The 24,190-nt window shown below is 38.3% G+C and overlaps 1 protein-coding gene across 22 annotated transcripts in view; it reads left to right on the top strand.

The window, feature by feature from the left end:
• Positions 1 to 24,190, top strand: part of Dennd1a (DENN domain containing 1A) — a 507,493-nt gene that overhangs the window by 38,648 nt on the left and 444,655 nt on the right. For 21 of the 22 annotated variants that reach the window (XM_085681265.2, XM_048429136.3, XM_085681269.2 and 18 more), the window contains one exon: positions 6,325 to 6,395. In XM_085681265.2, coding sequence (XP_085537391.1) covers positions 6,325 to 6,395 — 71 coding nt within the window. Of the gene's footprint in view, positions 1 to 6,304; positions 6,396 to 24,190 lie in introns of those variants that run through there. The other variant, XM_048429150.3, reaches the window with a different exon arrangement.

Genomic DNA, 24,190 nt, shown 5'->3' with positions numbered 1-24,190 from the left:
TGGAAGAAAATTCATTCAGGAAATACTTATTGAGCCAGGTGTCAGAATACGGTTATGAAAAAACACAGTTGTTGCCCTCAAGGAGCTGCCAGTCTGTTGGGGAAGACAAGATGCTTGATTGAAACACAGTAGAAATCAGTCTTGGATGCACTTTGGAATAAACTGAGGAGTTAAAAAGAATTCAGCTGGAGATTTTATTTGGCTTAAGGCGGGGTTCTGAACCTGTGGGTCACAATCCTTTTGGGGGTAGCCCACCTTTCACAGGAGTCTCAGATATCGTGCATATCAGATATTTCATTATGTTTCATAACAGTAACAAAATTACAGTTATGAAGTAGCAATGAAAATAATTTCATGGCTTGGGGGGTGTGGGATTCATCACAACATGAGAAACTGTATTAAAGGGTCACAATATTAGGAAGGTTGAGAACCACAGGTCTAAGGTAAGGTCTATGGTCATCGGGATTCTTAAAACATAACCATAGTTGTACCCAGGTTGACTTCAAAGAGCTTGGAGAGTAGGAAGCACAGCACAGAGGAGGGATACTTAAACCTCACAGAAAACGTCAAGGAATAAGGAGTATCCGAGTTAGGCTTTCTGTTGCTGTGATGAAAATCCTGACTAAAGCAACTTGGAGAGGAAAGAGTTTGTTTGGCTTAGGTTTCCATATCACTGTTCATCATTGAAGAAAGTCAGGACAGGAGCTCAAGCAGGGCAGGTACCTGGAGCCAGGAGCCAATGCAGAGGCTATGGAGGCTGCTTACTGGCTTGTCCCCGAAAACTTGCTCAGCCTGCTTTCTTATAGAACTCAGGTCCACCTGTCTAGAGGTGTCCCTACTCACAGTGGACTGGGCCCTCCCCTATCAATCACCAATTAAGAAAATGGCCTACAGACTTCCTACAGCCTGATCTTACGGAGGCATTTTCTCAGTTGAGGCTCCCTCCTCTCCAGTGACTAGCCGTGTCAAAAACTGCCAGCATGGGAGGCTTGAGCCTAGTTTTGATACATGAAATTTTTTGAAAGGCTGAGAAAATAAATCCTCGCAGCATAGAAGAGCGGCTGAGTAACCTAGGACAGGAAAGTTTCCCCCTCTTTTGCTGCTTTCTTGCCTTGTCTTTAGCCCATGTGTAATTTGTGGGCCACAGTGGTCCTCATTTCTAATCCAGGGTTAATGTAACCTTCAGGGGTTAGGTTGAAAATTACATGAGGTTCTCTGTAAGACACTGTTTAGGATCTCAGATTCCAAGAAATAATTAGTAAATGATGGTGGTTGTATAGTAATGATACTGTTACTAGATGTGGAACATGGTTTGATTAGAGACTTACCCTGTTTTTTTTTTTTTTTTAATGGCTGGATCTTAGGGTGCAAGACCATGGGAGATGCTAGTGAGTGGCAATGAATATGCTTGGCAGGTAGGCAGAGTTCCAGATAAGTAAAAGGCAATTAATAATGGGGCGTCGTGGCAGAACCAGGACATTTCCATGGTAATATGCTAAGATGTATCACAAAGGGCGCTGGGAAAACTTGGGTCCATATTGGAAAATTGGCTCTGAACATGGTATTCTTAGCATCATTACGTGTTCTAAATTAGCAGTGAGTGTTAATAGGACAGAAATAGGATTTTCAGCTTCTTTAGCCAAGTAGTTAAAAATACTAAGTGTCTTGGAGAGTGTTGGAGGAATTAGCGGTCTCAAGGTGCTCTCAGAGATCCTGTGCAAGTTGCTATGGCCTTCATTGTTTACAGGCTTAATGAGAATATTAAGAAAGAAATGCTTGGCAATTTGCATTTAGAGGAGGCTCTTTCTAATTTATTTTCTGATTTGCAGAGAAATAAAAAAGTGCTTCCATCTGTACTGGCTTTACTGGCCCTTAAAATAACTTATGTATATTTGTTATATTATATAACTTGTCACAACATTAGTCACCACTTCTTCCATAAGGCAACATGTAAACCATCATGGGTAAGCATGACTAGAGCTATAATTATAGACCACTTTGTTCTTAGCATTTTAGTCAGCTTCTGCTTTTCTTCTTCTTCTTTTTCTTCTTGTTCGTCGTCGTTGTCCTCCTTTTTTGTTTCTGAGAGCAGGAGAGAGAGGAAGGGAGGGACAGAAGGAGGGAGGGAGGGGGGAGAGAGAGAGAGAAAGAGAGAGAAAGTTATAATCTTTGACTCCATGCAGTTGAACTCTGCCTGCTGTCTGAACTGAGTATGAATCTTCTGGGCTTATTACTTATTAGAGTGAGTCAGATAGTGAGAGACAACAAGAAGTAGGAATACTTGTTTCTACAAATGACCTTTTTCTTCAAAACATGTTTTTCTTTATAAAAATACCTCTGAAAGGTGATGTACACTGTTAATTTTATGTACATTTTGTTGTATAGACTAAATTATTGGAACAATTTCATTTAACTAGATCAGTAGTTCACAAGTCAAGTAGAACTACTGTGAGCTGGTTATTTGTTAGAAAGACAAATCTGCGGTTCTACCTCAGAGACTCTGACAGAGATAAAAATCTTTTCATTAATTAGTTGTTAATTAATTGTAATCCATACTAAAGGTTGAAACACGTGAAACTGGATGATCATACCTCTCACTTATTTTACTCTTTTAGACTCCTGGAAGACAGGTCTCCATTTCCTTTGCCCTTTACTATTATTATCTACCTGACATGAGAGACAAAAATCCCTATTCTTAAACAGTTTATGTGTGGAAGAGGAAAGCTAACCATAACCAGTGTTGGGACTGGTATAATGTGGAAAATTAAATTAGGTGCTGGAGAGTGTGATGAAGTTGGTCTTTCTGAGACCAGGTACAAGCAGAGTTTTGGGTGACAAGAAGAACTACTATGTGAAGTTCTATGTAAAGTGTTCTAACACGGAGGTGAGTGGGCTCATGTGTCTGAGCGACAGAAAGAAGTTCAGTGTACCTAGGTCTAGTGAGCCAGGAGAGAGATCTGAAGTGAAGTTGGACAGGTAGGTAGAGACTGGGTCATGTGGGCTCCTGCTACCCCCCTTTCTTTTAAACTCCAATTTTTAAAATTATGGCATGACACATATAATAATACTTTTCATTTAAAAGTGCTCAGTTCAATGGCATTAGATACATCTGTATTGTTCTTCACCTGTCTAGCAGTAGAACTTGAAGTTTGACTTTGAGTGTGCTGGATGCTTTGGAGAAATTTTGCATGGAGGGCTTTCACAATCTGAACTTTACAATGAATGGACTCATGTATGCAAAATTGAGGTATCATTACATGGAGAAAAGAGTGAAGAAGGGAGACTGTCAGAAGAGTTATACATTAAGTGAAGGTACTAAGAAGTGCATGATTCTGGATTTTTGTTTAATTTTATTTAATTTTGTGTTTATTGGAAGCAAAATACTTGGGCATGGTACCACTGAGTTAAGTTTAAATTCCCAACCCCCCTGGATACATTCTGATAGTAGAATCAACAGAGCTTGCTGACTGGTTGGTAGTGACAAAGAGATCAGAAACAGTAAGTTTTGTTGGTTTGAATAACTGTTAGAGTTCAGGACATGCAAGTTTAGGAAATGAAAACATATGTTAAATTAAAATATGTTTGAGATGTCTAAGCATAAATGTTGAGTGGGCTTAAAAATCTGGAATCAGGGAAGAAGTCAGGTTGAAGGTAGGATGTAGGGGCTTGCCAGCATTTGCTCAGTAATTAAAGCCGCAAGACTGAATGAGATCATCTGGGTGATGAGTGTAGACAGCAGAGTCTTGACCAGTTCAGGAGCAGGAGAGTTTAGCAAAGAAGCACCAGTAAGGAAGGCAGAGAACCAGTAGAGCGAACTTCTAGAAGGGAAAGGAAGGGGGCAGGGCAAGTCAAGCTGTTCCAAAAGCTGCTATAAGGATAAATCAAGCACTGAGAATTGTGCATTTGGAGGTCTTTGGTGACATGGCAAGTGTTGTGATGATGTGTTTCATGATGCCTGCTTGAAGCAGGTTGCAGGAAGAAAGAACCAGAAGCAACAAGAAGAATAACCTTTTAGGACATCATTTTCCTTAGAATAGGCCTTCACAAATGCCCTGTGACTCAGGTTAAGGCATGACTGTGTGACTGTTCTAGAGCTTGAATATAATACTTTCACATGCTCGTTTCATCATTTCAATTTTAAGAACATGTCAAAAAATGCTGAAGAATTGGAAATTTAGTAAAAAATATGTATGGGAGCTCCAAAGAGCCTCCATAGGGACCTAGGGTTGTGTAGAACACATTTTACTTTATTTTTTGAGACAGGGTTTCTCTACATAGCCCTGGAACTGTAATTCTTTGTGTAGGCTGCCCTGGAACTTACTATGTAGACCAAACTGGACTTGACCTCACAGGTATCCACCTGATTAAGGGTGTGTGCCGTGACTCCCAGCTGTGTGTAGAACACATTTGAATCCTGTTTTAATCCATAGAAACAACATCCTGAGATGTTGTTAGTCATTTGCAGAAGAAGGGTATTTTTAGGTTTTTGGAGGAAATTTTTCTAATGCTTTTCACATTATATTATCTATTACTTGTGAAATAGAAGTGTTCCTTTTGTCAAATGCTCTACATTGAGGTCTTTGACTGGAAGGGATATTTCCATGTGATATTTCCTATACATTTGGAGCCAACTTTGAAGGTCATGTTCTGCCCTTCTGCCCTCTTGGTGGGAAAAAGAATGCAAGCTTTTTTTTTTTTTAAATTTTGAGCCCTTAAAACTTAAGTTTACTTTTTTAAAAAGTAAGATGCTCTGTCTGATTTAGTCTCATATTTTTTAGTAACTATATTTAACTAAGTATATTTAAATACCTTGAATTTTAGAATAGTCAGCTCTTTCTCTACTTAAGGCACTTATTTAAAGCTAAAGCCTGAGTTTCTTTATGGCAAAAAACTGATCTTTCTCAAATTATAAAACATCTCTCTGCTGCGAAGGAATTAGAGCAAGCATTACCTTATTTTCCTGAATCTTAGGATGGTGGCATTTATAAGATGAATGTTATTTTATGTGTTACTAAGAAAAAGTTACTGCCATTTACAATTGCAAAATAAAGCAGGCTGAAGATGTGTAAGTGTGAGGATCAAAGGTCATCATCTAGGCAGTGAAATGTGAAATTGGAGAAAGGATGACAGGAATTCTGGAGTTGTCTGTGTTTCCAGTCACCCAAGGGAAGCAGATAAGTTCTTTAGACTGTCTTTCTTCAGGCCCTTCACTTGCTTAGTGAGAGTAGTACTCCCACCCTACAGTGCCACAGTAAGGATCACATGACATAAATGACAATTAGAGATGTAGATATTCCTGGGAACATTCAAAGTATTTTTTTTAATTTAAATTTAGGCCCTTAGATACTATTAAACAACCCAGGAAGTAACTTATTTAAACCTTGTTGTCAGGTTTAAAATGTAATTTAGTTAGATATTTGAAAGTATAGTATTATTTGCTAAATGTTTTTTTTTTTTTTCTTTTCTTTTCTTTTTCTTTTTGGATGCAGGGTCTTTGTAACCCTGGTTGACCTGGAACTTTGTCTCTAGATTTGGTTGGCCTCAAAACTCACAGAGCTCCGCCTGCCTCACTGCCTTTCAAGTGCTGGGATTAAAGACGTATACCGTTGTGCCCAGCTTGCTAAATAATTTTTATCCAGTTGAAGTATTTACCTTTTCATTATAGTAGAGAAGATAATATAATCACGTTTTTATAACTCAGAAGTAACAACTATAAACATTCTGTTAGTACTGTGATCTATCATGAATTTATTATGAATGCTTATGACATTAAAAAGGTAAAGAGATATAATAGTGAACATTCATAATATGGTATTGGCAGTGCAGCAAACACTGTTTTACATTTATATTAGTGTCCCATGTTCATAATATTCTAGTGAGGTGATTGTTTCTCTTGTCTGCTATTCAAAAGCTGTAAGCAGAGAGTCATTTTTGTTATATGTGTGTTTTATCTAGCAGTGGAGCAGAGTGTGCTACTTTATACTGTTGGTACTTTGAGCTGAAATTTTCTCAAAAATCCTGCCTGCAGCTTTGGAGATATAATTGTGAAGGTCAGAAACATGACACATGCCAAGTCATAGTCATGGTTAACTTACTATGTCCAGACATTGTGTCCAGATCACTTTGTGTATTGGGGATTGCTGTTTTTATCTTGTATGCTGTGAAGGTCATGGCCCAAGCCTTAAACAGCCTGCCCAAACTTTTACAACTAGTTAGTTGTGGAGCTCCTGACTTTAACTGAGATCTACTTTACACTGCATCCCATGTCTTTTGCATAATGCTGCTTCAATCCTTGTCAGTAACCATGATTTGTTTCTTTTGTAGGCAGAACCCAGAGACTACATTTGAAGTGTATGTGGAAGTGGCATATCCTAGGACAGGTGGCACTCTTTCAGGTACTCACTTATCTAATTATGATAGTGATGTTTCTTCATTGTATGGAATAGCTGTACACAGAAGAAAAATAGATAAATAATGTGATGTCTTTAAGTTCTTTTAAGTGTCTTTCCTCATTTTTCATGTCCATATCATCCTAGGAAGAGGAGAGAATAAAAGTATAGTGAATACTTTGATTGGAATCCACTGCCTTGGCAGACTTATTTTTATCATTGGATATTGGTTTGCATGCCTGAAAATCAATTATTTAGGCCTTGCTAATGGGCAAGGCTTGGAATTAGACTATAGGATTCAAATTAATTGAAAGAGATTTTTTTTTTGCCATTAAACTGCTTGAAATAGACCGAATTTAGCAAAACTATTTATAAAAGGTTGGAGATTAGTTAAGGGAGACTCCTCCTCTCTCTTTGTCTTTTAGTATGATTTCATAAGTATCCTGAACAGTGGGGATCTTAGATGAGGTTAGGATGTCTATAGTTTATAGACATTTATAGTTTTGTGGCTATATCCTTCCCTTCTAATAACATATGTTAAAAAATGTAGGTATTTTCTTTCATCTCTGGATTTTTACATGTTTGACTGTTTCTTCATGGTTATATATGTGTGTGTGTGTGTGTGTGTGTGTGTGTGTGTATAAATGTAAATATAAATATATTTATACGCACACATATACACTTACATGTCTATATACATACACATGTGCATACATGTACATATACATGCATGCACAAATAAATATATATTTGTACACATATATACATGCATATATGTATGGTGTCTATTTAATTCTTTTGCTCATTTAAAATATTTTTATTTTTATGTGAATGTGTGGATGCATGTATACCCCTGCACTCACCTGTGTGAGGAAGCCACAGGAGGACATTGGACATTTTGCTGGGTCTTTCACTGACTCTGGAGTATGCCATTTTGGCAAGGCTGGTGGGCCATCATCTTGCTCATTTTTAAGTAACCATTCATTGTTGGTTCATAAAGAATGCATTATGGACACTATCTGGTTTTATGTGTTGCAGATGTCTTCCATTTTATGATTTGTCTTTCCCTCTGTAGAATATTTGATTCAAACTTCTTGCTCTAAACATAGTATAAAATCAATATTTGTCTTTTACCCATACAGATACTTTCTTTAAGAAATTTTGATTTTGACTTTTACTTTTAAGTTATATACCAAAACTATTTTTCTTTTAAAAGTAGTTAATATTTGGAAAAGTTAAATTCTAAGTTGATTTCTTACCCATGGTTTGTACACTGGGACTTAGAAGCTGAGTTAATAAGCTACACTTTACCTCTTCAGTTTATAAAGTAATGAGGCCTTTCAAAACCTCCTTAAAAATCAGCTAATAATAGGAAGATGAAAGCGGCTGGAGCAAAATACCCTTATCTTTAAAGACAGGTCTTTTCCCCATCGACGTCTTTGTCGTCGTCGTCGTCGTCGTCTTCTTCTTCTTCCTCCTCCTCCTCCTCCTCCTCTTCTTCCTCTTCTTCTTCCTCCTCTTCTTCGTCCTCCTCTTCTTCTTCCTCCTCTTCTTCCTCCTCTTCTTCTTCCTCCTCTTCTTCCTCATCCTCTTCTTCCTCATCCTCTTCTTCCTCCTTCTCCTCCTCCTCTTCCTCCTCACCCTCTTCTTCCTCCTCCTCTTCCTCCTCCTCCTCCTCCTCCTCTTCTTCTCTTTTTTGAGGCAGGGTTTCTCTGTGTATAGCTCTGGCTGTTCTACTGCTCTGTAGACCAGGCTGGCCTTGAACTCATAGAGATCCACCTGCTTTTCCCTCCTGAGAGCTGAGATTAAAGGTGTGCACTACCACTGTCCAGCCTTATTGACTTATCTTAATGTGTGTACATAAATGAAGACCTTTAATTGTCTCTTAATGTACTTGTGCTCTGAGAATGGAAAGAGCATGCGATTTGTCAGTACTATATAGAAACTATGTCAAGAACTTTAACACTGTAGGAATACCCTCTTACACTGCACAGAGCTTAAGCTGGACAAGGACATGTGCTCTTTGATATTTTGTCAGATTCCTTTTGCTGTTTCTATTGAATGAACTATAGCTGAGTATTTGGCTTCAGGCACCTTTTTCTCTTTCTACAACTTTTTGCTGAATAGTACTTGGTATATTTTCCTTTTTTTCTTTTACTGTTTTAGGCATTAATTTGGCTGTTTTAGATGATTGTAAAGAATCTACCTTTGTTCCTCAGATCTGCATCTCTGTGTTTCTGGGCAAATTTAGATATAAACCTTACATTGCACAGTGCTAGTGTCTGGGCCTAATCTTCTCTTTGAAGTTTGTTTGCACCCCTCTGGAGGGATTAAATTCCTGCTGTGAGAAGGTGGGTTAAAAAGCACTGAGACTATTTTATGGGTCTTTAATTGAAGAGTTTAATGTACATTTTGTTTTATAAATGTCTGTGAGAGTTCTATTCTTACAATTTTTGCTTCCATTCTGATAGTTCTTGTAAGTTAAAAATATATATAGTAAAAATTTTCTTAAGGCATTTTATTTATTGGCAAATTATTCTGGTGTGTGTGTTTTGTCTATTCATCTTTAAAATTTTAGCAACCTTGCTTAGAGGATTAGCTCTTGAACATGTATGAGAGTTTTTAAATTTTGAAAGGTTATGATGAAGAGTAGAATGACTAATAACTGTCATTTAATATTTTGATTTACTTATTTCTTTGTAATCTTTGTGTGTTTAGAGAAAATATATCACCCTTTTTCCAAACTTCTGCTATATGTGTTTTTCTTGCTCCCTCAGTTAAGACTTTCGTTTGTTTTTCATTTCTTGTTATTTGAGACAGGGTTTCTCTATAGCTTTGGAATCTGTTTTGGAACCCACTCTGTAGACCAGACTGGCCTCGAGATCCATCTGCCTCTGCCTCCCAAGTGCTGGGATTAAAGCGTGTACCACCAGTGCCCAGCAATCATGTTTTTCTTAAAAAATATTAATATAGTTTTGTGAAGCCACTTCATTTGTTATAAATTATTGTACCAAATGTTTTGTTTACTTTCATTGACTCTTTGATGCTAGCCGTTTAGGCATCAGATTTTTACCTTTTAAGACAGAAACTGAAATCCATTCATGATAATGCATGCCGATAATTCCAAGAGCTTGAATAACTGGCATATATTATGCAGGAAGATGAAGAGTTCATCTTTCCTTGGCTACATAGTAACACCAGCCTGGGTTTCACGAGATCTTGCCTCAAAACAAAACAAAATAAAACAAAAACAAAAACCTCTAAACAAACTAACAAAATCCAGAAAATTGGGTAATTGCCAGTAGATTTTTGGCTTGTTTTGTTTTGTTATTATATTTTTAATGTTTTCTAATTGGTCAGTTTACTGGAAGAACTTACCCTTCCATAATGCTCCCAAGATAGGCATCCTACACTGCAGAAACACCCAACACTGAATTCAGCCTATGTGACTAATGATTTCAGAAGTTTCTCTTGCAAGAGAAATCAGCCTATGAAGTCCCACAATCAGATGGCACAGGGTATGCAGAAACTCAGAAGTACATTTCCAACACTAGTGTCTCGTTACAACTGGCCTTTCTGAGCCTGCTGTGGGCACTCTGCCTGGGCAGATGCTTAGTGTTGGAAGAGTGGCAGCATCAGGTTTTTCTGGGCCACCCACCAGATCAGCTTCCTTCTCCCTGCACTCCTCCTGCAGCATTTGTAATACAGTAGCCCTGTGGCCAGTTTTTAAAGATAGGGGTGATGAAGTTGAGAAACTGTTGGGATTTTGTGAAAGCAGTGTTAGTCACAATGCTTTGGAAGCTGACTTGTTCATTTACCCTGGTGTTAGGCAGCAACCCTAAGAAAAAACTCTTTGCTAAAAGTTGTTCTTAAATAAACGTTCATACTTTTGTCCACACAGTGTCTGAGAAACATTGTTTAAGAACTCTTGAGACTTTGCCAATTTAATGTTTTGAGAGCCAGGTCTGTGATTTCATATGGTCTCGGAGCTTCATCTAAATTTGTGTTAATAACAGATGTTCCATTTTATTGGAGATTAAAAAAGAAGGTTGAGAGGCTAGAGTTGATGGCTCTGTTGCTGTGATAAAACACCATAACCAAAAGTAACTTGGGGAGGAAAGGGTTTATTTTAGTTTAGAGTTCCATTTCACAGTCCATCGCTAGGGGAGTCAGGGCAGGAAATCAAACAGGACAGGAATCTGGAGGTAGGAGTTGATGTAGAGGCCCTGGAGAGTGCTGCTTACTTACTGGAATGTTCCCTAAGCCTTCTATCCTTATAGAAACCAGGATCACCTGCCCAAGGGTGTCACCACCCACATGGGCTGGGCCTTTCCATATCAATCACTAATTAAGAAAATGCACTATAGCCTTGCATACAGGCCAGTCTTATGGAGGCATTTTTCCAGTTGAGATTTCCTTTTCCCAAAGGACTCTAGCTTGTGTCAAGTTGACATAAAACTCGCCAGCACAAGCATTTAAGATCATTTGCTGCTCTTCCAGAGGACTCAAGTTTGGTTCCTACCACCGATATCAGGTAGCTCATAACTATCTATAGCTCCACTGTCAGGGGATCTGACCCACATACCCTGGTGTGTTACATACACCACTACATAATTAAAACGAATGAAGATTTAAACAGAATAAAACAAAACAAAACCCACACGGTCCTGGTGGTGCCACACACCTTTAATCCCAGAACTCAGTAGGCAGAGGTAGGTGTATCTCTCAGTTTGGGGCCATTCTGGTCTATAGAGTGAGTTCCAGGACAGTCAGAGCTATACAGAGAAACCCTGTCTTGAAAAACAAGCAAGCAAGCAAGCAAGCAACAAACAAAACCACCATCACCAAACACAAGGCAAGCAAGTTGACTTAAACTTTCAGGTGTATGTGGGCACCAGGAAGTGAGTGCATGGAGACTTTTTTGTGGTGGGTTTCGTTTTTGTTTTTTGTCTTTTTGTTTTTCGAAATGGGGTTTCTTTGTGTAGTCTTGGCTGTCCTGGAATTAACTCTGTAGATTCAAACTCACTCCATCTGCCTCTGCCTCCAGAGTGCTGGGATTAAAAGCATGCACTACCACCTCCTGGCTTTTTTTCCTTCCCTAAGAGGGTTTTGCTGTGTAGTTTTACCCTGGAACTCACTATGAGGATTAAACTGGACTTGAATTTGTGTCAATCTTGGAGTGCTGGGTTTCTAAGCATGCATCCATAATACCTAGCATGTAAGAGGTCTTTTCAGAACCAAGTTTTATTATAGATTAAAATATTCTTGAGGGAGATCACCTAAAATTACTAACATGTTCTTATATTAATGACAGTTAGTGTATCCAGAAAACATAAAGATAGCTGTCTTTTAAGTCCTTATTATTTTCCAGTCATCCTCCTTAATAAAGTTTTCTGTGTGTGTGTGTGTGTGTGTGTGTGTGTATACATGTGTGTGTACACATGTGTATGTGTGTATGGAGGCTAGAGATCAGATCATTGTTGTTTAATTTATTTTTTAAGGCAAGGTCTCACAATGAACCTGGAGATGATCAATTTGACTAGACTGGTGGGCCAGAGAACTTCAGGGAGTGTCCTTTCTCTGTCTGCACAAGTGCCGGGACTGTAGACACATACTTTTGTACTCAGCTTTTCTGTGGTTGTTGAGATCCAAATGCAATTCTTTATGCTTGTATGGCAGGCACTTTACCAACTGAGCCATATCTATAGCCACTAACTTTTTTAAAAAACTTAATCTTAAAAAATTCTCTAAACTGGTTTTAGGTTTAAGGAAATTAAGATGAATTTTCACTAGTCTGGGCAACTTCCCAGGTGTAGACCATGCTTTTAACTTCATCTGTATCATAGCTTCCATATAGTTGCTGTCTAATAGCACATGTCCATGCAGTGGTTAGCGAAGTCAGGTGATGTTAATGTGTTGGAAGAGAAAAATCAGCAGAGAGTGAGCTTTATTCACAGTGTACAAAGAAGCCTTACTTGACAAGTTGGCACCACATAACTAGTCTCTTCCCCCTTTTCTTTCTCTTTTCTTGAGTTTTCCAGTGAAAATGAATCTACTCTATGGAGTATTATGGTGTGAAACTTTCATTCTTAGTCACATAGGAACAAATTATCATTCACTCATTTATTCTGTTTTTTCTCAATTAAGTACTTAACATGGTAGTTGGAAAGTCTTGTTCGGAGCTGGGGAGATGGCTCAGCTGGTAAAGTACTTTCTGCTCAAGCGTGGTGATATGAGTTCCATTTTTAGCACTCATGTGAAAAAACAAAACAAAACCCTGAGTGTTTTTCATTTATGTATGTTTGTATGTATGTATATATGTATGTATGTAGTCCCAGTGCTGGGGAGGTGGATGGAGGTGGAACCCCAGGGCCTGCTCACCAGCCAGCCTAGTCTAATCTATCCTATTGAGAAACCCTGTTTTCAAAACAAACAAACAAACAAACAAACAAACAAAAAAACTGGACAGTTTAGGAGGAATAACATCCAAGGTCAACTTATGGACCACAGGCCCTTGCCATTCCCAGGAACAAACAAAGCATAAAAAAACTCCACCAAAGTCTTGATCGAGATACAGGCCTAGAACCTCTCTCATTGGACTGTTTTGTTGTTGTTTGTTTTTTGTTTTTTCTGAGCAATTCCTACAAAATGTTGAGGTTATAGTGTTCATGTGCCACTACAGCTACTTATCACTGTAGTCTTTAAACTTGCTCTATAAGGTCAGCACTTCAGTGTCCCTTGTCCCTTTTTGGTTTTAAGATGGTTACAGTAATGATTATTACTTTAAGCTAAACTTGAACCCAATAGTTTATAATAATATAAAATGGTTGCCTACCACACAATGAAATAAACATTATCTCAGTTATACAGGTCCAAAATAGGGCTTCATGAGGCAGAAATACATCTTGTTTGTTCCTTGTTTTTAAGTCCTTAGAAGAGTGTCTAGCAGATTGTTACTCCTCCAGTTGAATAAGAGAAGCTTAATGCTAGGAAGTGACCTGTCCAAATGATGGAGGGGATCTTAAATTTTAGTTTGAATATATTCTTTAAGAAATTTATGAAAGCTGTGGTAGAAAGAATATATGTATATATACACACATGTATATATGCTCTGCAGAAAATACATGAAAACACATCTCTGCCATTTAGCTTACATAGAACATTTCGGGCCTACCTCCATTTGCTTTTCTCTACCAAAATCACACTTTGAATTCTATATTAATTGTATATATGCACTTGGAACTTGTGCTTTTTATTGTGTTGTTACTACTTCAAATTGGTCATAATGAGGGAGTTCAAATTGCTGTTCTTCAGAAGAAACAGAAAATGAGCCATATATTTTATTTTCCTAATCAGTGCTTACTTTTTGGGAAGCTGATTCCAGACTTTTTTCTTGTTCCTAAAGTACGCACTTTAGGGGCCATCTAGGTATAAGTGATGTCTAAGAGCGTCTCATGGTGTTTGCTTTATTCACATTCAGTGGCCTTTCTTGTCGTCTTTGTGATTCACAGTATCAGGTCTTTGGACTTTTAGGTGGACCAGGAGTTCATTGATCTGTTAGAAGTTGTTGAAAGCATTTTTTTTAATAGATTGCTATATGTGTGCTTTTGAGATTTTTTTTTGTTGTTGTTTTTTGTTTATTTTAAGAGCAAATTTCCTATAATTTCAGAGCCCATGTCCCCTCAACTATGAAAAAGGGCTACAAATAGTACTTGCTCTGTGCATCTGAAGGGGTTTAATGGGTGCACTCATTGCATGGGACATGGAGAGTTCTTTATAAATGTGAGCTGTTATTTTAACAGTTACTGTAAATTACATGTGTTAGGCAGGAGTTATATCTAAGCAGAACTCTGCTATTCAGCAACTGTTATCAATGAGGCCTAACTGAAGAATAGCAAGCAAGTAAAAGCAGCTTAAGTGGATTTCTGAATCCTTGAATTTAAACTCAAGTCTTTTATTCATAGAAATGCCCTTAGCTTATACCCTAAGTGCTCCGGCACGGTATGAGGATTTGTTTGTATTAGGTTTCTCACCACAGTTATTGATCATGCTGATGACTTTAAATCATTGCTTTGTTCAGGATTCTTTTCATTAGAAGTAGCAGAACTCAGAATAAATCTATTTTAAGTGTAAAAGGGAGTTTATTCGTGCTCCATACTGACAAATCCAGTGGTAAAAATGACCAGATTTCATCAGATCTAGTCCTTCAACTTGTGTTTTTAGAGATTTGCCTCCCTCTTTCTGTCATCTTTATTGAGTTCTTGTTCTATGTTAAAGTTAACTATGAAGAAATCCCAATTTACATCCTACCACTTTAATTACCTAAAAACGAATGTCTTATGGTGTTTTGAACCATCATCTCTGAACGGATTGTAATAGGTATCTGAGTTGTTGAACTACTTGTTGTTAGGCAGCAACCTTAAGAGAAAAAAATTGCTTTTTAAAAACTGTCTGTGTTTCTCTTTAGGCAACATCTTGTGGAAAACTAAGACTTTGCCTGCTTAATATCTTAAAAACCAGGTCTGTGATTTGTTGTAGATCCTGCTGGGTCATGTTCCCACCTATGAATCACATTTGGAGATTTTTTTTTTTCTTTTTGACAGGATCTCACTATGTAGCCATGGCTGTCCTGGAACTTGCTGTGTAGACCAGGCTTGCCCTTGAAGTCGTAAAGATCCATCTGCCTGTTCCACCTAAAGGCATGTGCTACCACACCTGGTTAAAGGAAGTTAATCTAGTGATTAGTATGAGTGTGTGCATACACATACCCACATACACACATGGGCATGGTGGCCTCTCAGTGCCATTTGGATCCTATGGATTTCCGTAGAAGAAAATCTGCTGAAGGAAGGCAGCCAAAAGAGATGTCTGTTGCAGTCATCAAGCAAATGGGCAAATACTCTTCAAAAAGCAGCAAGGTGTTTAGTTTAGTTGGAAAGAAACCCAAACAATTAAGGTAAGGTTTCAGGATTTAGAAATGTGACTCTTGGGTGGAGTTTCTCGTGATTCTAGCATGTTGGAGGCTACAGCAGATGCAGTGACACTAGTTTTAGGGCTGCATAATGAGATCCTGTCTAAAGAGCAACAAGGTTGCTCTTCAACTCCTTGAAAGTTACCATATAAGGCTGGTTTCGTAGGAGCCCCACATGACTTGACTCACATCTACTGTCATTGAACTCTTCATCTGCTGTTCTGTACACATTCTCTTTAGACTGAGCCCTGTGCTTGACTGTAGAGTAGCAACTATGCAAGTTCTGTAGAGCAGATCTAGACCTCATGTTATAGACACTTAGAAGGCTTTGAAGGAACTGAAACATTAGGAAGTAATGTTCTTGTCTTTTAATTTGTAGTACTATTTCAGTGTATTTGCATTTCTTCTTTATGTTGAAGTAGTCTGCTCAAGTCTTTGATTAGAAGCAAGCTTTACTGAAGAGACCACCATGAGCCTCCTTTGTCCAGTAGGAGGCTTTAATAAGTTGCTTCCCAGCTCTAGTTTTTTTTCTCCTTTAGTGTGTTCTTAATTAGTAGAAATTTTTGTTCTCATGAACCTCATTTGAAGAGAGCATAGATGCAAATCAATTACTGTCTTTTTTATAACAATAGCATTAAACATCTTTGGGGATAATTTGTACTAAAAAATGTAATGGCAGTTTTGTAGGTTTTGAAATCATGAGATGAGTTCAGATTTCTTCTACCATATTGAGAAAGTCATTTAAATTGAATACTAGGTTGTCATTGTTTAAATGGGACTTATATCTTTATTGGACATGTTTGTTTTTTAAATTAGATATAATATATACTAAAATGGCTAACATGGAAACTAGTATAAACTAGATATTCTTGTAGTGACTTAATTTGTAATACCATCCTCAAGTTAAAGCAAAATCAAACAAAAAAATCCTTCACACTTCAAAAATAACCAGTCAAATTTCGGCAGTTGTGATAAAGAAATTAAATCTTCTTTTTGATAAAATTTCTTTTTGAAAGAGTTCAAATATTAGAGTAGTAATTGTTTGGTGAAAGTATGATGAATAGAGAAAGCTGCCTGGGTTGACAAATTTTCTTTTTTAGAAAATGGAGGACTAATTCTGAGTTCTGTACATAATAATTTATAATGGTCAACCTGTGTATTTTTTCCTTTTCCATTTGTGTGTCATGTTTAAACTTTTAAGAAGTACTGTGTGACCCAGCCTTCATCACCAGTGTTCTTATTCATACTATCATCTACCTATGAGAAGACCCAGATGTCAAGAAAATAAGCTGGTATCAGAGACTAAAATTGCCCATTTCTGGAATGTGGGCCCTAGTTGGTTTAGCACAGTTGTCGATCAGAAGTAATGATCACTGATAGAATGATGGAATTGGCTTCTTGAACATCAAAGGAAATTTCCATTTGTTTGTTTGGGTGTACTTATGAAAGAAAAAGTCACATGAATATTTGGAATGATTTTCTATACAGGCCAAAATGAAGAAATACTGTTTTTCTCACAGTCCCCAATGAAGTTGGAAATTAGCTAAGTAGGTCATTTAGTTTATCCTTTCTTTCTACATAAATATGTTGGTTAATAGACCCCCTCCCCCCCAAAAAAGCCCACAAGAATATTACTGGTGAAATCTGATTTGGAACGTGCTTTCTAGAGATGGGCTGGGTTCAGTATGGTACTTGTTTTAGAGTATGTTCTACTTGATTTTGAGCAAATGGCATAAGTGCGCTCTAGTTCAGCAGTTCTCAACCTGTTGTTCGCTACCCCTTTGGAATATCAAATGAGCCTTTCACAGGGGTTGCTTACCAGATATCCTTCATATCAGATATTTGCATTACATTTCATAATAATAACAAAATTATGGTTATAAAATAGCAACAAAAATAATTTTATGGTTGGGGGTCACCACAACAAGGGTTGCAGTGTTAGGAAGGTTGAGACCCACTCACTACTCTAGTTTCCTAGAGTGTGAAATGGATATGATGACAACATCTAACAGTGTTTGCTCTGAGGATCAACTATGAGAAAATCCCCCAAAATATGGCAGAACACCTCTCATGGCAAATTGTGTTGGATTTGGCTTTATCCTTCAAACTAGACAAGGAGAGCACTGAACTAAGAAAGGTTCGCCTGGTCCTGTGGTAGCCTCTGCTTTCATACTCTTGAACGCTGAGCTTTGGGATGACTAAGGAATTCCAGGGCTAGGACTTTGGGGAGTCTTCACTAGGCTTCCTTCTTGCTTCTAACAGCCCCCAACAAGACTATTTTAGGCTTGTAAAAGGTTCCTTATTCCTGGGGTAGACTCTGGAACAAGCTTTCCTGATTTTTCCTTGTTGAATGGAGCTTGGGGTGACTTGGGTTTATTTGGACTTCTGGATCTGCTTCAGGATCAGTGCTCAGCTAAATAATGCCATTTAGGGATCTTGATCGGGTTCTTTTTCGTTGCCAGTTAAAGAATTAAAAGGCAGGAAAAATCTCCAATACCGTAGGTACTTGAGGGTAAGAAAACACACATATAGCAGACACAGAGAAAAAGAAAAGGCTGAGTTGAAACTCTGGAAAGTCAAAATTTCCAGACTCCTCTCAAGTGGTTTTAAAGCCCACATTTAGGGTTGGTCAGTTTGAATAAAGTTAGGATGGTTGGTTGGCTAGCAGCTGTGGTGTTCTGATCCGACCTTGAACTTGTTCATCACAGGGGGCCTGCGGATGGGAGTTAAAAGCCACCAAGGTTTTGTTTTAAGCTGTCAGATTTTTGTCTTTAGTCGGGAGGGTGAGAAAGAAGCCGACCCTTTTGGAAATTCACCACCTTTATTACCCTCTTCCTGTCTCTGCCTAACAGGGAGTTTGTCTAATGCCTACTCTCTCGTAGATCCAATGTAAGCTGTATAAAATTGACCTCTGCCACATGTTCCCTTACTATGGAAGACTTTTAAAAATCAATCATAGTTTAAATTAGGAGAGATATCTTTGTCAGTAAAGTGCTTGCTACATGAGGACCCGAGTTTCATCCCTACAACTCACATAAGAACGAGGCTGGCCATGATAATCCCAATACTGGGTGAGATGGAGACAGGTGGATCTCTCCTGGTACCCACTGGCCAGCTAGCCTACCAATCACTGAGTTCTAGTCCAATGAGAGATCCTGTTTCAAATACAAACTGAATGGTTCCTGAGAAAGAAGATCTGTGGTTGCATGCAAGTGCATGTCCACTCACAGGCACTCATGTGACTGTGTATCTACACACAAAGCATCACCTTTTATCTATCTGACAGTGTTTATTGTAAGGTACTGTGTGTCTACTGTTCTAGATGGGTCCTAGCAGGATGTGCTAGCATGCTTTTATGCCATCATGACACTGATAGGGTCTGCTGTGAAGAGGGAATTTTAATTGAGAAAATATCTCTGTAGGATTGGCCTGTAGGCAAGTCTGTAGGGCATTTTCTTGATTCATGGTTGATATAGGAGGGCCCAGGTCACTAGGGGCAGTTTCATCCTTGGGCAGGTGATCCTAAATTCTGTAAGAAATTAGGCTAGCAAGCCCTGAAGAGCAAGCTAGTAACCAATATTACTCCATGGTCTCTGCTTCGGTTCCTGCCTCTGGGTTCCTGCTTTTAGTTTTTGTCCTGACTTTTCTTCAATGACAGACTGTGATGTGAAAGAGCAAGTGAAATAAATCCTTTTCTTCCCAAATTACTATCATTATAGGATCTTATCACAGAGACCCAAATCAAGACATAGGAGGGATAAGATTTGCAGAGCTGTGGTGCAGTGTATGTTTGTTTTTGTTAATCTGATGATTTTCAGTCACGTTTTGATTGGTGTGAAACAGTGACTGTGTATTCAGGCACAGTGAGAGAATGTAAGCGCCTTAGGGTATATTGTTTTATTAATGTTTCCAATATATCTTCAACATCTAGAGCAGTGATTGGTTCATAGTAGGTACACATTTCTTGGTTAAGTGAGTGAGTTGATATCATTCTAACTGAACTCGGAGAGCCTGGAAGTTATATGAGCCTTTGCAGCTTCATTGTAGATAAATATTTCATTTCCAGTGGGCTGAATTACTGCTTCATTTATTGTAGTCTCTCTTAGTCTCTTTTTTACAGGATAGATCTAGGGAGGGAGGGTGTGTTTGTGAGGCAGGAGTTCTGCTGTGACATCATTCTGCCGTTTCTATGAGCAGATGTGCTTAGGATGAAAAGTTTAAAGACCGGCATGCTTACATTTGTCTTACCCAGAGAGGAGTGTTTTTTTCCTCTATTTAATATGTGTCCATCAGACTTTCCAGAGGACAATAAGGCATTTACCCAGGCCTCCGTGGCAGCTTGTGCTTCTTACATTATAGACTCTTTTTGCCACTTCTGGGAAACAGCCTGGTAGTCTGTCATCATGGGAATTTGTGTCACTAAAAGCTATCTTATCCTGTAGCAAAGCAGTGGTTGCGGTGACTTGCTTCTGAGTTAAAGATCCACAGCTAGTGGGAGTCCTACCCTTGGGAAGATATGCTTGCTTGTTCGCCCCCTCCCTCCCTCCTTTTCTTTCTTTCCTTCCAGTTTTTGAGTTTTTTTTTCTTCGCAAAGGTAAGTTTGATAAGATTATCTTGTAAGACTGTCTGAAGATTCAGTAGAGCACTAACTCTGAGTAATTAGTAGTGCCTATTAGCTTTCTTTCCTCCCTTGTCAGATCAAATCATTGTTCTTCACTCTTTAGCCTCTTGATACAAAAGTACAGCTATGTTATTTTTCATAACTTGGAGAATTATAGAGGTTTGAAACTCTTGGTTTCAAGAACTGTTTTGTTCATATATTTCCTACGGCATGGAAAAACCATTAAAAAAAACCCTCAGCATACTTAATTAACAAGTTTTTCAGAGTTTGAACTAAAAATTAGTGTTTTCAGAGAGAGAGAGAGAGAGAGAGAGAGAGAGAGAGAGGAATCTATGTGGTGAAAGAGATATTTTAACCTGGGTTTGTAACTTTAGTTTGCTATGCAAGTGCCAAAAGTTATTTCTCCCCAGGGAGTGCCTCTTTCAACAGTTTTTTTGCAGGCAGTGTAAATTTTCACTGTGTTCAAGGAAGATGGTAATACAATTTAGTACAATCAAATGCGTTTTTTTTCTTTTAACTTGTTAGAAACCAAAATGTGATTGCAGTGGCAAAGTTGTCAGAACAACTGGAGTTTAACAAGTGTCTGAAGGATTAGTAAAGGAAATGTAGTTTACTCTGCAGCTTTTATGACAAAGAATTTAAAAGGTTTTACTCTAAGCCCCACCATGTGTTTCTTCCTTTTCTCCAAAATATACCTCTAGGTTGAAAAGCAAGATGAATCTCTCAGGGAGAAGCCATTAACTCTGAGGGAGTTTATCATTGTTAGACAGGCAGCGGAGCATTTCCATTTGAATCACCTCTCAGTGTAGCTTGTACCCTAATCTCGTCCTAGAAGTTGGTAAGGAGTTTAAGTACTTCCTACTTTGTGTTTGTGTCCTTGTAACACCACCTTAATTTTCTTGGGACCATAAATTTTCTAATTCGGAAGTAAGTAAAACTTCTGGGACCCTGCACCCTGGCCCTGCCTGGAAATCCTTAATTGCTGGCTGTCCTCTAAGTAGGAGGCATTGGCCAGAGTTGTCTGTTTTCCACAGTACTTGCTACTCCATTAAAAATGCTACAAAAAGACAAAACATTGCAGAGAGTTTGAAAAGGAGGTAGAGTTCAGTTTACCTATATCATGCCCCATTTCTAAGCTTTGAGTATTCCTGTGTTAAGTAGCTGTTATTCGTGTACAGTTCAAATGAGGAAAAGCTAGTTCTTAATGCTTAACGTGAAATCTTATAATTTGATGACTGCAGATAAGTTTTAGTCTTAGCAAATGGTTCCCTATTATTCTTTATCAAGTTCTGTGCCCTTTGACATGAGACGGATGAATAATTCTTAAGTTTTTTTTTTTTTTAACTTTTTTGGTCAAATTTTTGTTCTTTCCTTTGGAGGGGTGCATTGGGGCAGATGGTGAGGCCATGCAAAGGTAAGCCATATTACATACACTTTACAGTGTTTACTCCAGTCCAAATTCATAGCAAACCTAATGTGAGTCCTTAGAAAAGCATTTATTTATTTTTACATGCTTGTATGCATGGGTTGATGTGAGTGTGGAGGTTAGAAGACATCTTGCACCTTGTAGGAATCAGTTCTCTCCTTCCACCATGTGAGTTTGGGGGAGCTGGTGGTGGAGCTCTGATTGTCAGAGGTGTGTTGACAAGTGCCCAAATAGTGAAAACAAAGAAAAAAAAAATTTAGCCTTATAAAAGTAAATTAGAGTAGCAGTATTTGTGGACTGCAGAGATGGATCAGCCTTGACTGCTTGTACAGAGGACCTGGGTTTCATTTTCAGCACCCACATGGCAGCTCATATCTGTAACTCCAGTCCTGAGGAATCTGACACTCTCTTCTGATCTTTTCAGGCACCAGGCATGCAAGTAGTATACATGCAGACAGGCAAAACGACCATGTATACAAAATGAAATAAAAGTAAATTAAAAAAGAACAAAGTAGTAATGCTTTTAAAAGTTACACCATAACAATTATTAGGCTACATTTAATACTTACTTCAGCTTTCACTCTTTATTTGAGGAACCTTTCTCCTGATAGAGGACTTAGGTCGTGTTAGTCTAAAGAGAATAGAAGGTACTAATCTAAATACCTGTTGATGGGAGAAAAGGCTTTTTACTTGCTGTCATGTATTGCTGGACAGCTATGGCCTGGGGCTGGATTTGGGCATCAGCTGTGAGGTATGTATCTTCCATATATAAAGTATTCCTGGTTTGTTTTTGTGGCGAGGGACAGCCATTCAAACCCATCCAAAGAGAAAGAGCATGAATGACACTTAAGTCACACTTGCTAGAGCTATGGTTTCTTGAGACCCAATATTTCTGTGAATGTGTGTATTTTTGAAACAGGTACCTCAGCTTCCCTCATGTTAGAACTAAGCCCTATAATCACCGTGTCCAGTATTCCGAAGTTCTTTTAAATTATTATTAGTTTTTAATTAGGTATTTGTAAGTTAGGGGTGGAGGAGTAGACTATGTTTCTAGGAGTTTGAGACAAAAATTTTGCTTTGCTGAAAGTGAAAGTGCCTGTGTAGCTCAGTACTTGGTTGAAAATGCTTTGCCTGGAATTTGTACTGGACATATTTGCAGAAGAAAGCTTCCCTGCATTGTGCATTTAAAAAAAGTGTTTGTAAGTGTGCTTAGAAAATGGTAGCATTTATTGGTCTTGGTTGTCAGTGTCTGCTGCTCCTGACTGTTTAACCAGAAAGGGAAACTCAGAGTAGAAAAAGTCTCACTCCCAAGATTTTACAAGAAAACCCCTCTTTGTTGTATGTGTGTGTGTGTGTGTGTGTATATATATATATATATATATATTAAAGGAGCTTGACATCTTCATCAAGTTCACAGTGGGCTTGCTTTGTTTGCTTTCTCTTGAATGCTTGATAAGATTTTTCTTCTATTGTTTTGTGCAGTAAGAACAGATCTTTCCCTGGCTGGGCTGGTTTTTTTGTAAATCCACAATATGGTCATTGTCTGGTGGTGAATAATTGTGGCTGCTTTTTGTACAACCAGAACTAAGGCTTTGGCTGTGAACAGATTCCTTCTTAGCGTGAAAAGGGGCTAATCCATGTAAATACAGCCCCCAAATAAAGCTTTACAGAGAAAGGGGAAGGCCGCTAAGCAGGAGGGCACAGGTCAGCAATTTAACCTTTAACCTAACAAATAAGAAGCATGAAAGTTCCAGAATTGGTTTACAAAAGAAAGCTCCTGTGATCTGTCAGTTTTTCTTTTCAGGAGGGGGCTGGGGGAGAGGTCTGACTGACAGCTAGTGCCTTTTAACTGCAGGCTGAAATTAACTGCCAAATTGAAACTTGAATATTTGAGGGAGAAGTTTTCTTAAAGAAATGAAAGTGGCAGAATAGACTATATAGGCCTCAGCCAGGGACTTGCGTGGGATTTTAGCCTGGAAGTGGGGTGAAAAACTTAGAAGTGGATTGCCATTAGGATCCCTCCCAGGATTGTCAGGCTGTGGTCTGACTCTTATGTCAAATTAGACATGAACTTTGCAGTTTCAGGCCAGAAGAAACTCCTTTCCCTTTTCAGTAGTATTGCTGTATCCTTTGTAGACTCTTCATATGCCTGTAAATTAATTGCATCTTTAACCAAAGATGTAAGAGCTTCTTGTAAATGTAATGAGTATGTTTTTCCACAGAAGGGCCATCTTGAGATTTCACTGCTTACAGCTGTCACAGCCTGGTGCATATTGGGAATCAGTGTAGTGTGGAGCTGTAAGGCAGAAGATGCAGGCATGCACTCACACATTGCTCTTTAACTCTATGGACAGACATAGTTGAAGCTGAGCAGCAAAAAGTGGAGTATACATGTTTATCAGGCAGTGCATTGGGGAGAACAGAAGCTGTGGCAAAGGAGGGATTTCTCTGTTTCCTGTACAGGCTAGGAAATAAGGTTTGTGCTAAGTGGTAAGTTTTACTTCTGTGCTGTTTTATCCATTTACAAACTTTGCAAACAGTTTGTATTTATTTAATCATATCAGTAATCTTGTTAATGATTGTTTTTGCTTAAAGCATAAAGCATCTGAAGTCAGAGGTTCCATCTCACTGTGGAGAATTTTATAACCGGTAAAAGCTTTAATTACTTAAAATTATTCAAATTAAGAGAAACAATGACCTAATGACTTTAAAGTAGGCTCACCATAGATGAATAAGAAGAGTAATTACATTGAGTTATTCCCTTGTAGAGCCCAAGGCCCAAA

Source organism: Myodes glareolus, chromosome 21 (genome assembly GCF_982192425.1).
Source record: "Myodes glareolus chromosome 21, mMyoGla1.1, whole genome shotgun sequence".
In the NCBI taxonomy this organism is placed as follows: Eukaryota; Metazoa; Chordata; class Mammalia; order Rodentia; family Cricetidae; genus Myodes; species Myodes glareolus.
The sequence above is the reverse complement of the archived record's forward strand: the minus strand, read 5'-3'. Positions and strand labels throughout refer to the sequence as shown.